This window comes from Schistocerca cancellata, chromosome 4, assembly GCF_023864275.1.
Source record: "Schistocerca cancellata isolate TAMUIC-IGC-003103 chromosome 4, iqSchCanc2.1, whole genome shotgun sequence".
Classification (NCBI taxonomy): Eukaryota; Metazoa; Arthropoda; class Insecta; order Orthoptera; family Acrididae; genus Schistocerca; species Schistocerca cancellata.
The window spans coordinates 320,120,198-320,144,789 of NC_064629.1; the positions used below are offsets into that span (position 1 = coordinate 320,120,198).

The 24,592-nt window shown below is 37.8% G+C and overlaps 1 protein-coding gene across 2 annotated transcripts in view; it reads right to left on the reverse strand.

The window, feature by feature from the left end:
* Positions 1-12,082: 12,082 nt before the first annotated feature.
* LOC126183551 (myotubularin-related protein 2) overlaps positions 12,083-24,592 on the reverse strand; it is a 204,586-nt gene continuing 192,076 nt past the window's right edge. For both annotated transcript variants that reach the window (XM_049925629.1, XM_049925628.1), the window contains one exon: positions 12,083-13,674. In XM_049925629.1, the coding sequence (XP_049781586.1) occupies positions 13,528-13,674 (147 nt within the window). In that variant the 3' untranslated portion in view covers positions 12,083-13,527. The remainder of the gene's footprint in view (positions 13,675-24,592) is intronic.

The following is a 24,592-nucleotide window of genomic DNA, read 5'->3' on the forward strand; positions in this document are numbered from 1 at the left end:
TCTGTGTTGATGACGTGATTGCACAATTGCGTGCAGATTCTCGTCAGCCCACACATATTGATTGTGAAAATTTACAATTTGACCACGTTGGAATGAAGCCTCATCCGTAAAGAGAACATTTGCACTGAAATGAGGATTGACACATTGTTGGATGAACCATTCACAGAAGTGTACCCGTGGAGGCCAATCAGCTGCTGATAGTGCCTGCACACGCTGTACATGTTACGGAAACAACTGGTTCTCCCGTAGCACTCTCCATACAGTGACGTGGTCAACGTTACCTTGTACAGCAGCAACTTCTCTGACGCTGACATTAGGGTTATCGTCAACTGCACAAAGAATTGCCTTGTCCATTGCAGGTGTCCTCGTCATTCTAGGTCTTCCCCAGTCATGAGTCATAGGCTGGAATATTCCGTGCTCCCTAAGACGCCGATCAATTGCTTCGAACGTCTTCCTGTCGGGACACCTTTGTTCTGCAAATCTGTCTCGATACAAACATAACGCGCCACGGCTATTGCCCCGTGCTAATCCATACATCAAATGGGCATCTGCCAACTCCGCATTTGTAAACATTGCACTGACTGCAAAACCACGTTCGTGATGAACACTAACCTGTTGATGCTACGTACTGATGTGCTTGATGCTAGTACTGTAGAGCAATGAGTCGCATGTCAACACAAGCGTCTAAGTCAACATTACCTTCCTTCAATTGGGCCAACTGGCAGTGAATCGAGGAAGTACAGTACATACTGACGAAACTAAAATGAGCTCTAACATGGAAATTAAGCGTTTCTGGACACATGTCCACATTACATCTTTTCTTTATTTGTGTGTGAGGAATGTTTCCTGAAAGTTTGGCCATACCTTTTTGTAACACCCTGTATAAGAGCCCAGGAAGCAACCCAAATCACAAAGTGATACAAGCAAGGTCAAAACTTTACTGTTCAGTGGCATGTAACTGAAGGTTTGAAAGACTAGTAAGAGACTAATCATTATTTACATGTAGTTCCACATCAGTAAAAAGCTACAAGTGACATGCTTGCCATGGTGGCACCTCGCATGTGAGCAAGCTGTGACTGGAGTATGTATCCCAAGTATCTGACCTGTCCTCTGTACCAATACTTGAGCTGAGGGGCAAATCTGAATCAGTGTTGGATACTACACCATTACCCTCTGTAACTGGAATATAGGATTAGAAGTGGCCTGGCCAGGGCCAACTTCATAAAGAAGAGAGAGAGAGAGAGAGAGAGAGAGAGAGAGAGAGAGAGAGAGAGAGAGAGAGAGAGAGAGAGGGTTTACAAAAACCCTGAAATGCAGATGCTGTGAACTGAAGGCTACTGTCAGAAACTAGGGTGGAAGGTGCATCCTCTGTTGAAAATATGATGGATAGTAGCTGATGTGTTAGTGGCACTCATTTGTGGCACATATAGTAAGCTAGAGAGGGCATCAGCAACTAGCAACCATGTTGTGAGCTGGAATAGTCTGGCAAAATCAACATGCACTCTTTGTCATGGGCAATCAGGCCACGGCCAAGGGTTGAAACACTGTGCTGGAGCTGACTAAATGTGAACACAGACTTGACGGTTCCACATGGTGTGTTCTACGATGCCATCAACACCAGCCCAGTACATGATGCTGCACTGTTGCCTTCATTCCGCGGGTGTGGGGTGAAGAAACTGCAGCTTCAGACTGCTAGATTTGCAGCAGCTGTAAAAGCAATTGTTGCTGTTGCTGATGGGAAGTCCCACTTTTCTTCGTGCTGCTGCTGTTGCCATTGCTGATGTTCCCACAGATTTTGGAGCTCTTGCTGTAGTTGCTGTTGCAGCTGCTACTGTTCTTGCCATAATTTTAGCAGCTCGTGATACGTGCCTCACAGGGATAGCTGCATGGCAAGAAAGTATTCATCACTTTATCTCGATCTGATGATCATTGCTGCTGATGGGGCAACTGTGTTGATAACAGGAGGTGCTGCCAACTATCACATATTGTAACAGTGGACATTTGAGTTATTACCCTTTAGAACAGAGGCCTGTGAGTAGGCATACCATTCAGAATCACCTCATCAATGGGTGCGAATGTCATCTCTGATCATGCCACAGGGCACACAGATTAGCAAGGGTGCAGAAACACGTCTATGTTTTATAAAGGGAAGGAGGTTGTCTGTACTGATGACTCCCAGGATCTGTTGATAAGTGCTAATTACAGTGCAAGAGCATGTCACAGAATGTGTGAGGTAATGCATCTCACTTCCCCACAGAATACAATTCAGGCAGGTGGAGGAGGTATTCTTTTGTGGAGGATGCTTACGTGAGATGAAATAGTGACCATAATAATATATACATCATCTGTCACTGACAAACAATATAAAATCATGCTGTGAACCAATTTATTTACCTACAGCAGCATGCTGATGATCTATTCTGGAATTGTCAGAATGGATTGAGGAACTTCCTAAGGACATGAGGTGTTTGCATGTCTACTTAATTACCTGACCTAAATCGCACTGCGCATGTCTGAGGTCTCACTGAGGGAGGTGTGCATGTCTTGGACAAACATGCAGTGTGAGTCTCCATCATTTGGGGCAAAAACACACTGCTAGGTAGGTATCTCCAACTCCAATCCTCATGATTGCACATTTCCCATTAGAACCATCAGAACAAAAGCAGAGGGAGCAGTGTGCATCATGACTATCCTTATTTCACACTCCATTCAAGAAGGGAATGTGAATGGGAGTGACAAATATGCATATCAGATGCTTGACTGTATGGTCTGTGGAGTTAACATATTGATATAGACAATTTTTTCTACATATTTGTTATCATATATTACCACTTTATTAGGTATCTGGTGTCTGACAGTAAAATGATTCACTAAATCACTGATTAACTCATCTCAGGATCCTCATATCATAAAAACAGGCAGCCTGCCCTTTGTTAGAGGGAGAGTATCTTCGCAATATGGGTCAAGTGTGTGGCACTGCAACAGTTCAAATGGCAACTAGCCAAAGAGCAACTTATGGCAATTTATGTTGTGAGGTATAAGATTCAATGAATAAGTAAGGAATGCAACAAGTTATGACAAGTGCCCTTGGGTTTAATGAATCATTCCACTAGCTCAGGATTAATGTGGAAAGCCATTAGTATGATTTTTTTTTTAAGGATACATAGTAAGCTGACTTAGACAATACAGTGTAAATGTGCCTCCAAATAATACCCATAGACACTTCCCAGACAACAGCAAAGCACCTTCTCAAGGCTATCACCACTGGCAAGCTAGCATTCCATATCTTATGACGGGATCATGGAAGAGGTGCCTTTGGGTCCAGTTCCAACCATCGTAATTGCCCTATATCTATATAGGGACTGGATTCTGCATTATCTGAAGCTAGTAATCCCACATATGGTCATGAACAAATCCTGTATATCGTGTGGTTACACCGGTGAACCACATCAAAGGAAATCTTCCTCAAGATTTTAAATAAAATATGCCAGACAAAGCTTCCCATTCATGGGGCATTTTTGATCCTCCTCCTAAAGTCAAGGAAGGACTGGAGATGGTCTGGTTGTTACTAACCATAATCTTAACTAGGAGTGTCAAAATTCTTTGAGATGTAAAGCAGTGATGTAGCCTTGAAACCCGGTAGTTCCTTAACCACTTTAGTGTAGGTTACAGTATTGATACATTAGTAACAATATGACCCTACTGGAGATAACTATAAAAAGGGATTTCACATGTGGACATGAACTTTCAGTCACTTTTTTGGATCCTGTAAAGGTGTATGACACTAACTGGAGGCAGAATATTCTTCAGCAATTCTATCAACAGGGTTTTCACAATCATCTGCTTACATTTACATGGCCCTTCATATAATAAGTTGATTACAGGCTGCCTGACAAATTTAAGCACAAAAATTGTGTCCGATATTGCAGTACCTGTGTTGTTAAGGTGTACAACGTAGTGTTCCTTCAGATATGTATGCATGTCCAAAAGAACAGACACTGTGGTGAGGGAAGAGTCATGAAATCAGTGTCTATGAAATACCTGGTAACTGTCAGTTCATCTCTAAACTGAACTTGTCGTTTATCTCATTTTCTCCTTACTTCTTCCAGTCTCCTTTAACCTCCTCAAACTGCTGGAAGCTAGCCTCACTTCTGGTTTCCCATAAATATGAGATGTCATTATCTGTTATGGCATACTATTGTGGTATTTGCTATATTTTCATAAAGTATGCATAGCCTTTTCACATGTCTCTACACATGCTTATTGCACTCATGCTTTACCTGTTAAAAAAAAATTGATTCATATTTGTACAAAGTAAATTATTGTCTAGTTTTCAATGTTTCGCCAACAAATGCTGGCAATATTACATGACAAGATGTCACTGTTCTCAATAAACCAAATGGTTGTAATATTAAAGTATGCACCTTTTCATATTTCATTCACAAACAATTAAGGTATTTACAGGCACAAGAAAAGACATGAAAATATAATGAAGATTTGTAGTAAACCAGAAACTTTAATTTCTGAATTAAGCACATATAAATCTTTAGGATGTTTCATTTATAAATACAGATGCAAACATACCAGTATACATAAACATATACAGTGAACATATACAGTGAACACCACACACACACACACACACACACACACACACACACACACACGCACACGCACACACACACGCACGTAAGTACAGAACAAGCTGCTCCTCAGTAAGATGTTACACTTCAAGTGCAATACATCAGCTTTGTAGCATCAAACTTCATTATGTACAGCTACCTGCAAAAGGCCCCAATGGTTGCCTGATCAAGTGTCGTATAAACTTGTATTTATTCATAAAATACATTAAAAGTTATGTTATCTACATCATTCAGTGACAAAGTCTGGAATTTTTTCACTTGTCACTCAATTACAATTATGTTACCTATTCTAAAAAAATAGTTTTTTTTTAGATATCCAGTTATGTTTGGTTGAACAGATACATCATCTTCAACTACTCAACATTCATATGTTACATTCTGACTGATGGTCTGTCAACCAAATAAACAATGACACATTTCCATATATGACATAATGAAAACACAATAAAATCCAGTTCTCATAGTAACAAATTTTACAAGACTCATATACAGTTTTTGTACCAATGGCTGTAATTACATTTGTTTTTGCAGATACATGACAATTATTAGAAGAAACATCATTAACAAATTCAATGTACATTTTGTCCTCTGTAACAGCACACTATTCAAAGAGAAATTTGGCACATGACCTGTCACACATGCATGACATAGTTCAAATTACTTAATAGTTAATCCTATTATTACATCTGGTTCATCATGTGCACACTGTTCATAAAATAAGGTTGTTTATCACAGCTATAGTGGCATGCCGAACAGCTTGCACACTATGCTCACTTCTGTCTCTGAAAAACACTAGATTTATTTCCCCACAGCAAACAATGACTTTTAATAATACACATTTTTCACTTGCCCTATAAATCACTGTTATAAAAAATTAATACTTTAATACTACTGAGCAATTACTATACATCTGATACCTTGCTTATAGACTTCTCCATCTTCCTTTTGACATACATCCAGATACCTGCATAAACTAGTAACTGCTGCATGTAAACCTTCTGGTATTAGAAACTTTTTTAACATGAAATTCATGTATCATTTCTTCCAAAGAATATATTTAAATAAGAAAAATATGTTTTATGTGCTGACTGTAAACTGCTTTAGTGGTATTTTTATTTTGCCTACACATAATGTCACCCGTCAGTCACAATTCAAAATTTCAGTTTTACTTTGTAGACAACAAAATACGCTATATTCAAAAAAATACACAAATAAATAACTGTATATGTGCATCTAATTACAAGATTTTTCACACAACTGAATAATACACAACAAAATTAGTCAAAAAATGAATTCTGGTCCCTGTACGATGGATGGTCATGAGTTGTTATAAACTTAAGTGGTTCCATCTTTGAAACGATTAATAGTATATAGAAACAGAGTATTATGACTGAGTGTTGCCATGAAATCAACACCACACAGTTATAATTTGCTAACAGTACAGTATTAATTGAATTAAAATATGAATTTACATGACATGACAAACTTATTTACCAATGGAAGAAATACAAGAAACTTATTACAAACAGTCTGAAAGTAATTTAATCTTAAGCATAGGTGGAAATCTGAGCTGCTCCCCCTTCAGATTCTACACACAGCGCACCAGACAATCATCAGTCACAAAGAAGGAACAGTATCAACTGAAGTTCAAGCAATATCTGATGTGTTATGACCATTTATTTAGTATCGGCTTTACCTCTTTCCATTACTAAACTTTCCATAGACTTCTGGGCCACCTATGTTCTTAGTCACGGTATACAGAGGACTTTCTGTGGGTAATAAATATATCCAATTGCTCAGTAACTAAGGCCTAAATGATAAAACAATGGAAAGTCACCAGAAGTGGAGAGTTCTGGTGGAAAATAAGAGTGACAAGTTTATCAAGATCAAAGTGTACATATCCACCTAGAGACTTATGCAGTGCGTGCTAGCTGAACACCAGATGGCAATACCCACACTGATTGAAACTTTAAGTACTCAATAGCCATGAAGGACTTATGTCTGATTTTGGATAAATGGTTATAGTAACTGTTTCTTACTGGAAATCATCCTGTACTACTTGAATGCCATCCCAACACGAATGTGGCTTGCTTTATTTACTTTCAGCATATACATCACCGAACAATACGTAGCTCTAAGAAAGATGCTTCACACTTTTTATAAGATCTTTATGAAATTATAGATTGTGTATAAGGAAGTGCCATTCACTTTTAGTAAATATTTGCTGAAAAGATGTGACATCAGTGAATTTCACTTCCACACAGTAAATGTACCGAAGTGAAACAAGACAACTGAATAAATGGCAACCATATGAAGGGATGCAAAATTGCAATTTTCTCACATAACGACAGTAGTATTTGCCTTCTCTTCAGTGGAGTCCAAGATGGCAGCCAGCTCATATATCAAATAGTGAATGCTGATAAGAATACTATCTGCACTATGCCAACTAGTTCTATATAAAAGCAGTTATGACAGTGTTATACCACAGTTACTTATCAAACTCCAAAGAAATTGATGACATAGTAAATCCCAGTGAGAAAATAGTATATTTTTCTCTACACTAACCACTAACACCTCTTAGAAATAGCATAATTACAACCTCACACCATCAAAAACGTTAAATCTCTCTTAGATAATTTTGTGACCTACACATTGAAATTACAAAAGAAATCTTTTCCATTTGTTGGTGAAAATCAATGTTAATGACAATTGGCAGAAGAAGTTGGATGAGGTGGTGCTGACAGGATGGGGACGGTACGTGGCACACACAAATGTGTGTCCCAACTAAACACTGTAAACAAATGAAAGTGACATTTTTTTCAGCAGGAAACCTTTCTTTTGTCATTTGAGGAAACATTTAAACTTACTTCAAAGACGGCTTTGTTGTCTTCAACCGTTTTAATGTCACACTCCATGTGCATGTTGTTCATCACTGTGATAACCATGGAGGCCCAACGAAATGTTTTTCCTTACTTTACATTACTGGCAATATCTTAAAAGTATGTCAGAGAGAGGGAGAGAATTTGACCAAATGTAAATAGTAACTCAGGAGTACTGTTCCTAGTGTCTGATGTTGCCCTATATTTGGCCTGCATATGGCTACACACAAGTGGCATAATTTTTGCTTACAGGAGCACTACTGATTTTTGACATTATATTTGGCTCACTTTATGTAGTTCAAAGTTTCAGATAAGTTGGACTGCCACAAGGATGTCTGAGGATGAACTTATACAATCTAATAGTTCATCAAATGAATAAAACAGCTGAATGGACACTCCAGCAGTATATTAACTAAGTACAGCTGACAACCCAAAGGTTAAATAAACAAAAGTGAACCACACAGAAATCGCCATCCGTATTTCACAGTTTCCTAATGAACTACTTTCGTCAAAATCCTGAGTAACATCCCAAACATCTCTGAAGTGTATAAGTGACTCATTGCCTGTAGTATACTAATGTCTTTCTCTCTGCTGGATAGATTTAATAAACTTGACTATCCTTGGTGTTCTTTAACAGATGTATGAAAAAGTACTTCAATCTGACCACTACCAAAACAACAACAACCACCACAAAAAAAAAAAAAAAAAAAAAAAAAAAAAAAAAAAAAAAAAAAAAAAAAAAAACACCAACCACCACCAGTTAATGATATGAAACAATGGCAGATTACACATTCACTGACAACTTAAAAGAAATTTCCACATATGTGGTAATGAGACAAATGTTCAAATTGGTCTGATCAAGCACTCAATATGAGTAGTACAGAGATACTGTATTTCTTTCAAAATTTAATTTGCCACACATCAAAATGGACCTTATTTTTGGTAGGATTGCTATACGACTGTATCTTTCTATTTCAATTCTGAAGATTTTTACATAACCACTAAAACCCATAGAGGAATTTATGCATATCAAGAACCAAATTTATCTGAAACATTATAAATGCCTTCACACAAATTTGAAACACAAACTTCACTGCAGTGTTTGGCAACATATATAGTAGTTAAATTTGGAAAAAAATCCTGTAAAAAATTGATGTGAATCTTTTTTAATTAGAGGTTGAAAACAAATAACTGTCTGTTAAGCCCACATTACATGCTCAATTATTTATACCAGTTTCCAGTTATACTTATCCTTTGAGTTGTTACTTGCATCCTAAACAACTATATATGATGCAGTCAGCAGAAGAAAGTCCTAACTCACAAGAGCATGTTTTGAATTTCTACATGTCTGTTATGTGTTTGATTAAATTCAAAGACAAGAACATAAATACAATGAGACAAAACAAATTATACAGTACACAGTTCTTTCTCATAAAATGTACGGAAAATGTTGTTACCAGGATGTGGTGCATTCAGAAACACAACAGATAGTGTGATGCGACTAATCCTTACTTAACTGAGGATTAACACTACCTTTTGTCAACCCGTTCATATAATCCCACATGCACATTACACTTTTTATCAGTGTAAGCAATAAAAACAAAGCCAAAACATAAAACAATGGAAAAGTATTTGTGTTTAACAATTTCAATAAATGGTTTATGATTATTTATTGAGCAATGAATCTTTATAAAGGAATAGCATCACTACCCCCTGACACTGCACTTCATGTACTACCAATACCTACTATTAACCTTCTTTCCTAGATTCACAATCATGTTCTGACTTTGAGGATAATACTTCATATAATATTTTAAATTTTTATTAATTACTTTTTGTTTTAGTCTAATACTAGTGCCCCCCCCCCCCCCCCATACACACTTCTTACTGCTCTCTCATATTCACTGTGATTCAAAACTAAAACTTAATAAATTCATCTCCTGAACGTGACACTCAGCAATGTTTAGGTGGTTCTTTTTTACAGGTAAGGAATTTAAAAATGTCACAGTAAATTTTTTTGTTATTTTACTTTTCTGAGTATTTGTCTCAAAATTTATATGATCTTTAGTTTCATATTTCAACATTAAACTTCCCACGCCAATGTCAAACAGGCTAAATATCCTGATCATAAGTGATTTAAATTGAATGTAAAATCAAAAATGCACTTCCTCATAAATTTGTTCTATAAGTGATGTTATGCTTCATACCATTATACTCCATGCAAATCTAGCTGCCTTTGTCTCATTTCAGGTATCCTTACCAGCAAATCACTTTCAGAAACTTTTTTTCTGGTGCTGGCACTATAAATGTGGATCTGTTTCTTATCTTTCAGATTAGTTTCATCTGGTTGTCTAGGTCTTTAAGTATTTTATAATTTTCCTGAAATTGTGTTCCATGACATACTGAAAATCTAAATTATTTTAAACCTATCTCAATCCACACAAAATGTATTTCTTTACACAATTGTAAGCCAAAATCAATTCAGACACGAATCAATTTCCAGAAACAATTCTGGATGAACATTTCAACAGATTATTTTCCAGTTTAAGAGAATAATTCAACTCAATCACAACTATATTGTTCATCACAATAAAACTCTTGACATTTCAGAACAAGCTTACATCTTCAGACTAATGTTAACTACATTACAAACTTCATGTAAAATCATTTTAAATTGGTTTGTATCAATTCACAGCAAATCCTATTTGCTTATAGACTAGATTTCATTTTAAGTTTCATCATTCCCAGTAATGAAGATTAGTACTTTTTCATTGTGGGTATTACCTTATGATTTGCAACTACTCTAAGAATGTTTAGATTCTGTGAATTTTCTTGTAGTGTTATCATATCTATACATTTTTCAGGGGACACTGCATAACTTAGCACTCACTTTTCATGTTTTCCCCTTGAGCTCACACATATATATGTGACAGAAGAGGTGCTTTCTAGAACAGAATAGGTGTTGTCAAGTTACTTTAGAATAAAGGAGCTATAACATTATTAAGGAATTACCACCCATCGCATTACTGCTAGTGTTTATAAAACTTTCTGAAGTCATGTACAACAGTCTTTATAAACACTCAGTAAAGGAAATCATACTTATCACAAACAGTTTGGATTTCAAAAACGACTGTCAACTGAACAGGTTGTATTTACATTGACAGATGATACACTAGAATCCATTAACTATAATTTACAACCATTGCAGTGGTTCATTGAGTTTATCTGACCAGAATGACAGAAAGCAGAGTAAGTTCCATGTTGATCACATAACAAAAGGTACTCAGCATTTGAAGTAGACAGACATGCAGTACCACAAGGTTCCATTCTGGACTATTAGTTTCTGATATATATAAATAATACAATACAATTACAGTACCAGCAGAGTCATTCTAAGTAGTACCATTCCCCTTACATAACACATTGACTGCCATGAGGCTGCTGACAGGCACAGCAAAGCCTTATGCCTGATGTCTGCTGGCGGCTGCAGCAGAGCTTCATGCCTGATGCCACTGTCTGGCCTGTTCTGGTTATGAAACATTCATCACTATGCATGTAGCAGTCAATGTGTTAAAAGTTAGCTAATGAAATATTCAAAAACAACAGGTGGTTAAAGGTAAGCAGATTATCACTGAATTCTGACACCACTTAGTATACACAGTTCATTACATCACATAGTTTCTACTTTCTATTGCATTGTTTTGAATGACTATTTTCATAGGTTGTGGAGTTCTGTTTAGTTTTTTTGATTTGCAGACGGATCACAATATTAATTGGAAAACCCGCCACCTAGATCTGATAAAGCATCTAATTTCAGCTACATTTGCAGTACACACAACTACTGCTATATATGATAAAAGAATGAAGAAATTAGTTTATTCTGCATATTTTCATTCACTAAGGAGTTATGGAATCAATTATTGGGAAAACTCAACAGCCAGGAGCAGTATTTTCAGAATATGCAAGTGTGTTATAAGAAATGTATCAGGTGTTAATTCTACAACATCCTTAAAGAATTCTTCAAAAAACTTGATATTCCGATGTCTTTACCAATATTTCTCTTTTCTCAAAAAACAGAGTAAATCATGAAAAGCAGCAGAAATACCCTCCATAAGGACTTCAACACATCAACATTAGTGTAGAAAGTAGTGTAGAAAGGAGTCCGATACATGGGCAGAAATTCGGCAACCTACCACAGCACAATAGTCATCATATAAATAATATGGCGGAGTTTAAGATTGGACCGAACAACTTTCAATTCAGCACATCCTTCTACTTCATTGAAGAGGATGTTCACAGAAACTCTAAAGTTAATGTTTTAGCTGATCTGGTGATTGGAATAGTCTTTCATAATGGTAAATCATTTTGTGGCTTAATACTCGAATAAAATAAAATGTACATCTTTGACTTCTCTCCAAGAGATCACTCTTCACAGGATCCTTGGAATATGACTAATGCAATGTAATATAAAGAAGTAAGGTGGGATATTTTCTTTTCTTTTTGTGTCCTCATTCATCGGAACAATAACACCTGAAAGATGAAACACTTCCATCAACAAATATATATATATTTTTTTACATAAATACAAAGCTATACATACTCTTTTCATATAAACTTGGTGATACAGTGAATGCTTTCATGGGACTGAAACACAACAAAACTGTTGTCTTACTATTTAGATCTGTTAGGCCATTAATGACTTAAATATGAAAATCATAATTTAGCCTTGCAAATACTTTCCACAGACTGAAACAGTATGTACTTATGATAGAAGTAATATGCTCATAAATTCACAAAATGCATAACAGAAGCATTATTATCCATTTACTGAAAAATTTTGTAGGAGCTGTAAGTCTGGTGATGGAATTAAATACATGAAGCATACTATTCCCCCGGCAGTATTAACTACAACAGTTATTACCACTACTAACAGATCCAGCCGAAAGACTTCTTTCTCCAATCATCACCTGATCTCTGATGTAAGTCCCATTCATCACAGTCAAGAAACATCTAAGTTATTAATAGTACTATTTTAGAGCAAAAAATATTACATTTATTGTCCTTTTTTCAAAGACCTACCATTAATAATTACATTAAACAATACAGTATGCAAAGAAATTTTCCCCCAACAACTGCAGATCTATGTCATACAACATGTGATCAGTGTTATCATGACTACCATTTCACATTTACATGAATGTCACTGCAGTTGTACATCTTTCTGGGCATTTCAGTATATTAGTTTTCATTCTTCATAAATGGAAGAGTGTCTGACACATTAAGCAAAACATACAATCTCTATCATTTCAGAAGCATTTATTATGTTCAATTTTCTTAGAATATTATATGAAATCACAATTTTACGGTGTTGTGCAGATATACACTGACAAAACATACCTGCACACTTAGCTCGTAAGAAATGATGATATGTTATGATGATTCAATGCAATGAATCTCTCAGTAACTAAAGATAGTATGGTTCCCATGATGATAAGTCTTTAAGTACCACACAAGCATCTGGGACTGGTGATGCTTCTCCATTGTAGTTAGGGATAGCATATAAGAGAACAGAACTATCTGTCATTAACTTTACATACACTGCACTGACATTGTCAATTACCACATCACAATCTTGAGACTTCTCAAAATATTTCTGAAGTGCAATGTTGCTGATATGAGCCACCAGCAACTTGGTGCATCATGCTGCATTTAAACCGAATAATTTATTAGGACAAGCATTGAAACATTTAATGTCCATTAAAACTCTTTACAAACAACAATTCACAGGAAAATCTCTAAAAATCATGTAATCTTTAAACAACAACACTGTACAAAACTACACAATTTATATCTCATTTTTGGACACCAAAGAACATTTACACACATCAACGGACAACTTAGAATCCATAAAGCAGGTACTGCACATTTACAGTAACTATGAAAAACAGTCAATAAATTAATGTTGTTATACTACCATTTGACATTCTGTGTCAATTAAATAAGTTCTATGTGTGTACAGGAGATGAGAGTCGTGGTGGCGTAGCTGCAGTGCGCGCAGCTCTCAACTGCTGTTCACGCCTACACTCTTCTACTTGTTTTTCCAGTTGCTCCTTTAACACCAACAGTTCACGTGTTCGCTGACAAACAGGATCCTACAAAGAAAAATTTACACAGTTATCAGTCACAGATAATGTTTCTATTAGCATATACCTAATTTTTAGAAATTGCCTATATCTAACAGAATTACCAACAGTGAAGGAATAAATCTAATCTTACTCAACACACAGAGGTGCTTATCCTAAATGATGAAATTACCAAAACACAACCAATATTCTATTAATAGATGCTGCACCAAAATAGGTACACTCATAGCATTATGGGCTGCAAGTCTCCTAAATGGATGGATGAATGGATTGTGCTGTTTTGGGGGATGCAGCTACTACGGTAATCAAGTCTTCCATAGTAGGTATGTCTGTCGATTTTAAAGTGCAAAAGGAAAAGGGGGATGAGGGGGTAGAAAACGGTGTAGGACAGCCATAAGAGCAGTTAAAAATAAATTATTAAAAAGAATAAGGTGCAAACAATACAGGGAAGTTGTCTGTGATTGCACAGAATTAAGAAAGACAAAACCAAACCATTATCTGGCAAAAAATGTGCTAAAGCCTATAAGTAATAGTAAAATTACACATGTTATGCATTGGAATATAAATGGTTTAAATACTAATGCTTCATGCGACGGAAGTTCCAAAATAGATGAATTGGAAATGATTTTGTCAGAATGTGCAAATGCTAGAGTTGTTTGTTTAAATACGGGACTGTTTACTGAGGATACAATTAAAATTTTAAACAAAATAGGAAACTTCAGATAAGCAAGTATCTTTCACAGAAGAAACAAGTCATGTGGATGCTTATGTATATTTCTGCTTAGTGATAGAAACTATGAAACTGGAAATTGTTTTAATTATTTAAATGAAGAATGTCTGTCTGAGAGCTGTAGTGTAGAAATAATGGACTTCCCAGTAAATGTTATAGTACTCTCAATAGACAGAATCTGAGGAAGGTCAACAAAATAACTATTTTCACATAAGTCTCAAATTATGCTGGAACACTTTTGTAGAGAGGGGGAAAAAAGTTCTAATAGCTGCTGACTTTAATATTGATATCACATGTGATAGTAGCTACACTTCAAGATTCACTGACTTGTTACATAAATATCATTTCAAACTAAATTTCTCTGAATCTACAAGAGAAAATGGCCAATTAGCAACTTGTATTGACACTGTTTTAATTATGTATATGAAGATAGGTGTCAATTTTGTCTAGATTTAGGTATTTCAGATCATTGTACATTGTTCACTGAGCTGCCACATGTAGACAGGAACATATCAACTGTGAAAAGCCATATGAGAAGGAACTTTAACAAAGAAAACTTGCTCACATTTAGTGAGAAGCTAGAAGAGAAAACATGACCTTTTGATCATCGTAACTCAAGTGACAAAAACTCTAAGAAATTCTTAAATAGTGTTCTTGGTGTCTTTAATGAAACATTTCCATGTAGACTTGGCAGCAATAAAGTGATAAATAAATGAAATTTAATGATTATACAGAATCCGTTTTGATTGCAAATAGAAACCGGATGTTGACCTAGGTTTCAGCGTGGATAACCATGCCTTCTTCAGAACACACTTAAACTACAAACTGCCTGAAGAGGCATGATCCAACATTAATACAGAATGTCCAAAAGGGCAAAAGACTCACATAAAATGTAAAATAAATGGTACCTGTGTACCATGTCAATAGCTGTACTTAGCTCAAATGTCAGATGCTTGCTTCCACACCCCAGTCAATGTTCGGTGGGCTGCGGGCTCTCACGTAAACTGAGGTGGCGGCAGTAGCTAGGCTGTGAGAATGTCAGAAAGGAATGTGCATGCGCAAATTGAGAAATCATCATCTTCCATGTGATTGGCATAAAATGTGTTACGAAAGTGATTCGATGACTGGGTCAAAGGCGCACGAAGTTAATGAGTGTGTATGTATAATGTCCTAGCTCGAGGACGATTTTATAGAACTATAGAATGTGGATAGGCTGAAACTATATATGTGGGATAGCAAACTCCATGGATGGTCAAAATGCATGCACACAGGACAGACAAAATACAATCAGCTAGAAGCAGGGGATGAATAACCCATTTCTCAATTACTTGTGGTTGGTGATATTATTTGACGACTACGCTTAGATAAGCATGTAAAGTTGCTATATTAAATTCCAAGTGCAGAAAAGGGTCAAATTAGTAGGACAGGCTTAATGCAATTGCATGAAAGGACGTACAATGTCGCTTTCATTGCCCTTATTACCTACTGACAGAAAGAGGTCAAAGTGATTAGTGTTACCAAAATGGTATGCGTATGTGTGTGAAGAGATGTACGAGATCACTTCAACGTTTTTAAAAAAGGTTAAGGATTTATTTCCTAATTTTAAGCCAGACCTCGGACTTGGAATGAATATGATTAAAAACATCCTTGCAACACCATATTCAACTTGGATAATTATCACTAAGTGGGAATGGCTATTTGGACCGTATTAGAAATATTGGAGCTTTTAAGAAGTGAGAATACTGTGAAAATGTACAAGAATCACTCACTATAAGGTGTTAAATGAAAGAAAAAAAAGCACGTGTATTGTATTAGTGTGCCCACGTTTGTAAGGGCAGCCGTCATAACCAAAGTTAAGGGAACCTAGAGTGTGACTGAACGAACTGACCATCAGTGACACCAAGCGACCGCATCAATGCATCGGATATCTGCTATGTCGTATGGTAGAATGTAAAGCACTGAGCAAGGGGATAAAACATTTGAAAAAAATTTTGTTTTTTAACTGGAATTGGTCGTTAAGAATGCAATTTTTGTCATACCATAGATGTTTAAAACCCTCCATTTCTTCTAATATGTCTAATTTCATACCCTTAACTTCAGAATGAAGCAGCTTGGTACTGGCCGGGGGATCAGGCGTGTGAGCCATTTGTGCAAGATGTTCAGTGAAGGTGGAATCTCGCGTATTGTCACCACTTCTGGTGGGAATATGGTCCTTATATCTAGTAGCTACAGCTCGGTCTGTGTGGTTTCAGCTCTCTCAGACTGAAGACGTGTGTGTGTGTGTGTGTGTGTGTGTGTGTGTGTGTGTGTGTGTGTGTGTGTGTGTACTGCTGACAAAGGCCTTAATGACCGAAAGCTATAATTGTGTGAATCTTTTTGTTGTGCCTATCGTGACTCAGCAGGCAAAGATGAGATTAACAGAGCAGGCAAGTTGGCTAAGCGGGAATATCTCGAGAACAAATGCAAATCTCTAGGATATACCATGTTTACCCAATATAAGACTAGGTTTTTCCCCCCAAATTTGTCATTCAAAAAATACAGGTCATCTTATGTTTGCAGATTAAACTATTGGTGCAAGTACAAGTTCAAACAGCCAAGATGGCTATTGTACTAAATTTATTGTGATGACTGATTTCAGCAAACTATGTTGCGATCATCGGATCTGTAAAGCAGAGAGCAATATCTCCTGCAGTATATTCCACTGAATCTACAACAATATTTCATGAACATGAGAGCAGTAGTATACAAATTTAAAATTTTTCCGGTGAATTAAATGTTTGAAGAGATTTCGGGATTGCAGCCAGTCGTCACAGACTTCACTCAATGATATTTCGACTGAACACCTGCAATCATCTTCAGCTGAGCCATTGAAGACTGACAAAAACATTCTCCACTCTGCCTTATATAGCATGTTGAGACTATTGCCAAGCAGGTATCATAGTCACGGTGACAGTAGTCACGGTGACAGAAGGACATTCCGCGCTGACCAGTTGCAGCTGTAGCGGCGCATCGAAAGCTAAGTACTAATTAATTGTTTGTGTATAGTGGTTTATTTAGGAACTTTAGTAGTCTTCAACTGGTGTTCTTGGTGTTTTCTGGTGAAATAATTTCAGAAGAACCTTTTGGGAACTGTTTACAGCTTCTATAATTGCGTAGGCTTCCGCGGCCAGAGTCAGTCGACATAAAAGTTTTCTGGGTTTGGTACCGCGTCATAATGTAAAAAACTACTGCTGCTATAGAAAAGCCAACGTTTCGGCCACGATTGCAGCGGCCTTCTAATGACCCAGAAGAAGGCCGCTGCAATCGTGGCCGAAACGTTGGCTTTTCTATAGCAGCAGTAGTTTTTTACATTATGACGCGGTACCAAACCCAGAAAACTTTTATGTCGACTGTTTACAGCTTCGTTACTGTGTCATTAGACGTTTGATTCTCTTTCTGTATTAGTCTTTTGTTATATTCACATTTGTTGTTTATTAATACTGTTAATAATAGTAGTTACTTCCCTTGTAGAGTAAGTTTGTGATTATTGTAGTCAGGTTTTTAACATCTTCTTATTGTAGTAGCGGAACTTAGAAAAAGTAAAAATTTTACCATGAGTGAGAAGTGTGGGCTTTGCCGTAGGTTCGTGAGTAGTGGATTGCGGTGTGAGACTTGTTCGAAGTATTTTCACTGTGGGGAATGCAGTGGGGAAGCCAGTGGGCATTCTGGTGAGATCCTCTCCTGGAACTGCAGGTTATGTAGCAAGAGTAAATTGATAGAGGAGCAGGAGCGTAAGATCTGTGCCCTTCAGGTGCAGTTGAAAAACTGCACAGGAGGAGCTAGATAGGTTGAGGAGGGAGAAGGGGGTTGGGGAATGCGAGCTGGCTGTTGGCAAGAGATCTGCTAGGAGAAGAAGATTTTCAGATAGTTTTACCATTGGCGTTTACAATAGATATGACCAACTGTCAGAGTCTAGTGGAGAGGAATCTCTAGTAGCTGTAGATGTAGGAAGTATGCAGCAGACCTCAGTAGTTACTGTGCCTAGAACAGTTGCAAAGTCGAAGAGGAAGAAGAAGATTCTGCTGTTAGGTAGTTCTCATGGCAGAGGTGTAGGCCAGCAGTTGCAGGAAGTGCTGGGGAGTGAGTACCAGGTCACCAGCATTGTGAAGCCTAATCAGGGTTGGCTCAGGTGACTGTTAACATAGGGGGGTTATGTAGGGATTTTACTAAAGAGGATCAGGTAGTGATTGTGGGTGGGGCTGGTAATAGTATTGATAGGGATGGGGAGTATAACATCGATGGTGACCTGGAAAAGATAGCCACTCAGACTGGCAACACGAATGTGCATTTCGTGGAACTGTTTCAGCGTCACGATCGGCCTCATCTTAATACAGCCGTCAGGCGTAATAACATGAGACTTGGGGGTGCGCTGATGACAGAAAGCATGGGTCACATTTCAGTGGTGTCGGTGGAGTCTATCAGCAGGACGGGTTTCACTAGACACGGCCTGCACCTCAACAGGTATGGGAAGGGGACGTTGGCAAAGCTTATAGGTGACAGCATAGGTGGGGTTGGTGGGATCACTCATGGGAAAATTCCTGCAGTAGTGGGTTTTAGAGCTGCACCTTTTTTAGACTGAAGTCAGCTGATAGGTATTCCTGCTTAAGGGAAGTCTCTCTAACAAGGGAATCACTTTTGACAAAGCTTAGGTATCCGAGTAATGAGGGAATTAGTATATTTCATCAAAATATACAAGGTATATCTGAATACTTCTTAAATAAGGAGATAATTCAGAGGCTTCCTTTACCAGGATACAGGTTGGCTGGCTGCTTTTCGAGGAGCTCTTTGCGGTGTGGGGGAGTAGCCATGTATGTGAAAAACGGCATCGCATTTGAGTCAATTGATGTTTCAAAGCACTGCACTGAAAAGGTGTTTGAATGTTGTGCAGGTGTGGTTAATTTAACAGAGCTAAACTTTTAACTGTTGTTATTTATAGATCCCCAGACTCCGATTTCACAACATTTTTGCTAAAGCTAGAGGAGGTTCTTGGTTCACTTTATAGGAAATACAAAAAGTTAGTTGTATGTGGTGACTTCAATATTAATTGTATAAGTGATTGTGCAAGGAAGAGGACGCTGGTAGACCTCTTTAATTCATATAATCTTATGCAAACCGTATTCTTTCCAACGAAAGTGCAAGGGAACAGTAGAACAACTATAGACAACATTTTTGTTCATTCCTCAATACTAGAAGGGCATTCTGTTAGCAAAAAGATGAATGGCCTTTCAGATCATGATGTGCCAATTTTAACTTTAAAAGATTTTTATGCTGCAACACATGTTAAATATAGTCATCAGCTGTTCAGGAAAGCTGATCCAGTTGCTGTAGAGACCTTTGTAAACCTTATAAAGGAACAAGAGTGGCAAGATGTTTATAGCGCTGATACAGTAGACGATAAATATAATGCTTTTCTCAAGACTTTTCTCGTGCTCTTTGAAAGTTGCTTTCTGTTAGAATGTTCAAAACAGGGCACTAGCACAAACAGGCAGCCTGGGTGGCTGACTAGAGGGATAAGAATATCTTGTAGAACAAAGTGGCAATTATATCAAAACGTTAGAAACAGTCAAAATATAAATGCAGCAGCCCATTACAAACAGTACTGTAAGGTGCTTAAAAATGTTATTAGGAAGGCAAAAAGTATGTGGTATGCAGATAGAATAGCTAAGTCTCAGGACAAAATTAAAACCATATGGTCAGTCGTAAAGGAAGTTGCTGGTCTGCAGAGACAGGTCGAGGATATAGAATCAGTGCGTAGTGGGAATGTCCGTGTTACTAAGTCACATATATGTACAGTATTTAATAATCACTTTCTGAATATAGCAGGTGAACTAAATAGAAACCTAGTCCCAACAGGGAATCATATAGCGCTTTTAGAAAAAAGTGTTCCGAGACTGTTACCTGAAATGCTCCTCCATGATACTGACAAGAGGGAGATTGAGTTAATAATTAAATCACTAAAGACCAAGAACTCTCATGGATATGACGGGGTATCTAGCAGAATACTGAAGTATTGTTCTATGTATGTTAGCCCAGTTCTCAGCCATATCTGTAACTTTTCCTTTAGGAGTGGTCGGTTTCCTGACCGATTAAAGTCCTTGGTAGTGAAGCCACTTTATAAAAAGGGAGACATTGATAATGTTGACAATTTTAGACCTATTTCTATGCCATCGGTGTTTGCTAAAGTTGTCGAGAAGGTTGTATATACAAGGTTACTGGAGCATTTAAATTCACATAATTTGCTGTCAAATGTTCAGTTTGGTTTTAGAAATGGTTTAACAACTGAAAATTCTATTTTCTCTTTTCTCTGTGAGGTTTTGGACGGATTAAATAAAAGGTTGCGAATGCTAGGTGTTTTCTTTGATTTAACGAATGCTTTTGACTGTGTTGACCACAAAATATTACTGCAGAAGTTGGACCATTATGGAGTAAGCGGAGTAGCTTACAATTGGTTCGCCTCTTACTTTAAGAACAGAAAGCAGAGGGTAATTCTCCGCAATACTGAGAGTGGTAGTGATGTTCAGTCCCAATGGGGCACTTAAGTGGGGGCGTTCCCCAAGGGTCGGTGCTGGGGCCACTGCTGTTTGTTATTTATATAAATGATATGCCTTCTAGTATTACAGGTGATTCAAAAATACTTCTGTTTGCTGATGACACCAGTTTGATAGTGAAGGATCTTGTGTGTAATATTGAAACAGTAACAAATAATGTAGTTCATCAAATAAGTTCGTGGCTTGTGGAAAATAATTTGATGCTAAATCACAGTAAGACTCAGTTTTTACAGTTTCTAACTCACAATTCAACAAGAACCGATATTTTGCTCAGACAGAATGGGCATATTATAACCGAGACGGAACAGTTCAAAATCCTAGGCGTTCAGATAGATAGTAAGCTGTTGTGGAAAGCCCATGTCCAGGATCTTGTTCAGAAGCTAAATGCTGCTTTATTTACCATTAGAACAGTATCTGAAATAAGTGACACTTCAACACGAAAAGTAGTCTACTTCACATATTTTCATACGCTTATGTCGTATGGTATTATTTTTTGGGGTAATTCTTCTGATTCAAAAAGGGTATTTTTGGCTCAAAAACGGGCTGTTCGAGCTGTATGTGGTGTAAGTTCGAGAACCTCTTGTCGACCCCTATTCAAAAATCTGGGAATTCTGACTTTGTCCTCACAGTATATATTTTCTTTAATGTCGTTTGTTGTTAGCAATATTAGCCTATTCCCAAGAGTTAGCAGCTTTCACTCAGTTAATACTAGGCAGAAATCAAATCTGCATGTAGAATGCACTTCCTTGACTCTTGTGCAGAAAGGAGTGCAGTATTCTGCTGCATCCATTTTCAATAAGCTACCACAAGAACTCAAAAATCTTAGCAGTAGCCCAAACTCTTTGAAGTCTACACTGAAGAGTTTCCTCATGGCTCACTCCTCCTATTCTGTCGAGGAGCTCCTGGAAGAGCTAAAAAATTAAGCAAATTCCAGTGTTATATTGTTGATTGTCTTCATTTAAACTTACGACTTGTCACCTGAATATGTTTTTTTTTATATTTCATTTGATCTGTTTCTAATATCGTGTTATAATTTCATGTATTGACTCGTTCCATGACCATGGAGGCTTCTCCTTAATTTGGTGCCACGGAACAATAAATAAATAAATAAATAAATAAATAAAAACCACCACCCGGTGGCAGCGCCCTCACTGGGGGAACTGTAAAGGTCAGCTGTCTTTGATGTTGTCGCTTGACGCAGTCATCAGAGTATTCTGGTGTCTTCGTCTGAAGCAAATCTTGGAGATGATGGGATTCCACGCATTGTACAACTGGCAGCTGCTGTCACAGTTCATTAGATTTTCTGCGATATGTATTTCGATGGTTTCTGTTATAAAGGAGTCCCAAACAGATGTTGTGGCTAGAAATAATGTTCTGTCATGCTCTACTGAATGTCTGTTGGACATACAATGTTCTGCAATTGCAGGCTTAATGGGTTGCAGAAGGTGAGTGCAAATTTATGCTCTGTGTAACATTCTTCCACTGAACATGTCACTTGTCCAATATACGGCATACCACACTGGCATGATATTTCATAAAATCCCACCTTCTGCAATAAAAAATTATCCTTCAAATGCGTAAACTCTTTACACAAACTATCTGCATCCGACACTCTATTGGCTCTGTGTACAAGGGTTTTGAGCCCACTCATCGTTTGGGATGGGTGATGGCAACTTGAAGAGTGCAAGTAGGCTGTTGTACTTGCACTCTTCATGTACACTCTTTGACATAAAACTTGACCGGCGGCCGGCCGCTTCAGAGGCTAAGTCCGCGCCGATCGCGACATGGGACAAAGAAACTGGCCAACTCGCTAATTCTCTAAGTCCGGTTATCTGCACAATCTGACAACACTGTAGACTGCGGCACTTCCTGGAGGAAAACTTGTCCCAAGATAGAGAGACTCCAGGCTGATTACGCCTGTGGTCTAGTGGTAGCGTGCGTTGTTTCTGTTCATAATGTCAGTGGATCGAGAGCAGCTGGCATAAAATATTTTTATAGCCTCTTCTGTCTGAATGCTGAAGACGTGAATGTAATGGTAGCGCAGATTCAATCTATTTCGCTTTGTGACACACCGATATCAAAATTTTATCTAGTAACGATTTTGCGGCAGATTTCCTGCAGACTGTCCTCCTCTGGACGCCGTATGCGGCAAAGCTCCGGGATCCATTTGCTGGCTACTGGCAGCGGCCGTGGCGACAGCAGCGGCGCTGCACTCCCCCGTTCTTTATCGAAAGCGCCTGCTACCGCTCATCGCTTTTGATGATTTAAAACGCTTTATTATTAAATGTTGCTCCACAGAAAATTTCTACAATTTCCATTCACGCTCAAAAGCAACGGAGACAGACGCCCTGATTAGTAGGCGGGTAATCGGCAAGAGCTGAGTATGGCCCGAAATTAATTTTATAGACTGGGACGAAATTAAACCACCTCACTACATTCGATGAATTTATAAATGCTTCATACCTCGTTTCTTTTCCTTTCAAACTTAATTATTTGTGCAACTTTTGGTCAATGTTTGGATGTTTTCGTCAAGCCAGAGTGAGCGTCTGTGGTGTAAAGTGTATTACAGTTCTTGTTTCATTCCTTATGGTAAGTCTATGCGATAAACTGTGTGAATACCTTGCAATGCATGCTCTGTAGCAGTGCAGGCACACTGCACATTTGGAGTTCCATGTATGGGTTCATGAAGTATTTATTGTTGATCGGAAGTGATAGTTAAGGTCATCAGATTTAAACCAGAAAAATTTGTCGTTTTGAAGGTTTCAGAGAACGGAAAGGAATTGCTAACGCCGGTGTTAGAAAACGTCTACAGTTAAACGCTATTGCAAAAATTTAGAAGATGTGAACTATATTAATGAACATGTGCACTTCATAAACAACCTTCTGACATGTTAGACCTATATGACGAACAAAGCTCAAATTTATATCGTTGACAGTCGGTTTGAATCTTTTCAGGACCTATTTTACAGTGAAGCACCTTGGAATTTGCAAAGCAGAAATCCATGATATTAACTTAATTTACTAAGTCGAAATCGCACGAAGATTGATGTTTAAAGGCATTCTTCAGATTTCGCATAAGAAATTTTTACTAGCAGTTTGCAACTCCATTAATTAAAATGGAAAATAAAAGGTTTTAGTCAGCGGCTTCTACCGTGATTCGAACTTATAGTACAAGCACTGCAACGCACAAGGGAACCTCTGAGCTAACGACACACTGGCGGCCAGGGGCGGACTATAGTCACTGCGATGTTGCCTGAGCCTCAAAACGCAACCTTAAACACAGAAACAGAGGAGGTGGAGATTACTGTTTTAACGTCCCGTCGACAACGATGTCATTAGAGACGGATCACAAGCTCGGATTAGGGAAGGATGGGGAAGGAAATCGGCCGTGCCCTTCCTAAGGAACCATCCCGGCATTTGCCTGAAGCGATTTAGGGAAATCATTGAAAACCTAAATCAGGATGGCCGGGCGCGGGATTGCACCGTCGTCCTCCCGAATGCACACACAAACAGGTGTTACTTATGTGAAGAACGCCGTTCTTGGAGTCCAGAAATTAAATATACTTTCTAATTGTGTCATCTTGCAGCGGATTATATCGTACGAGTCTTC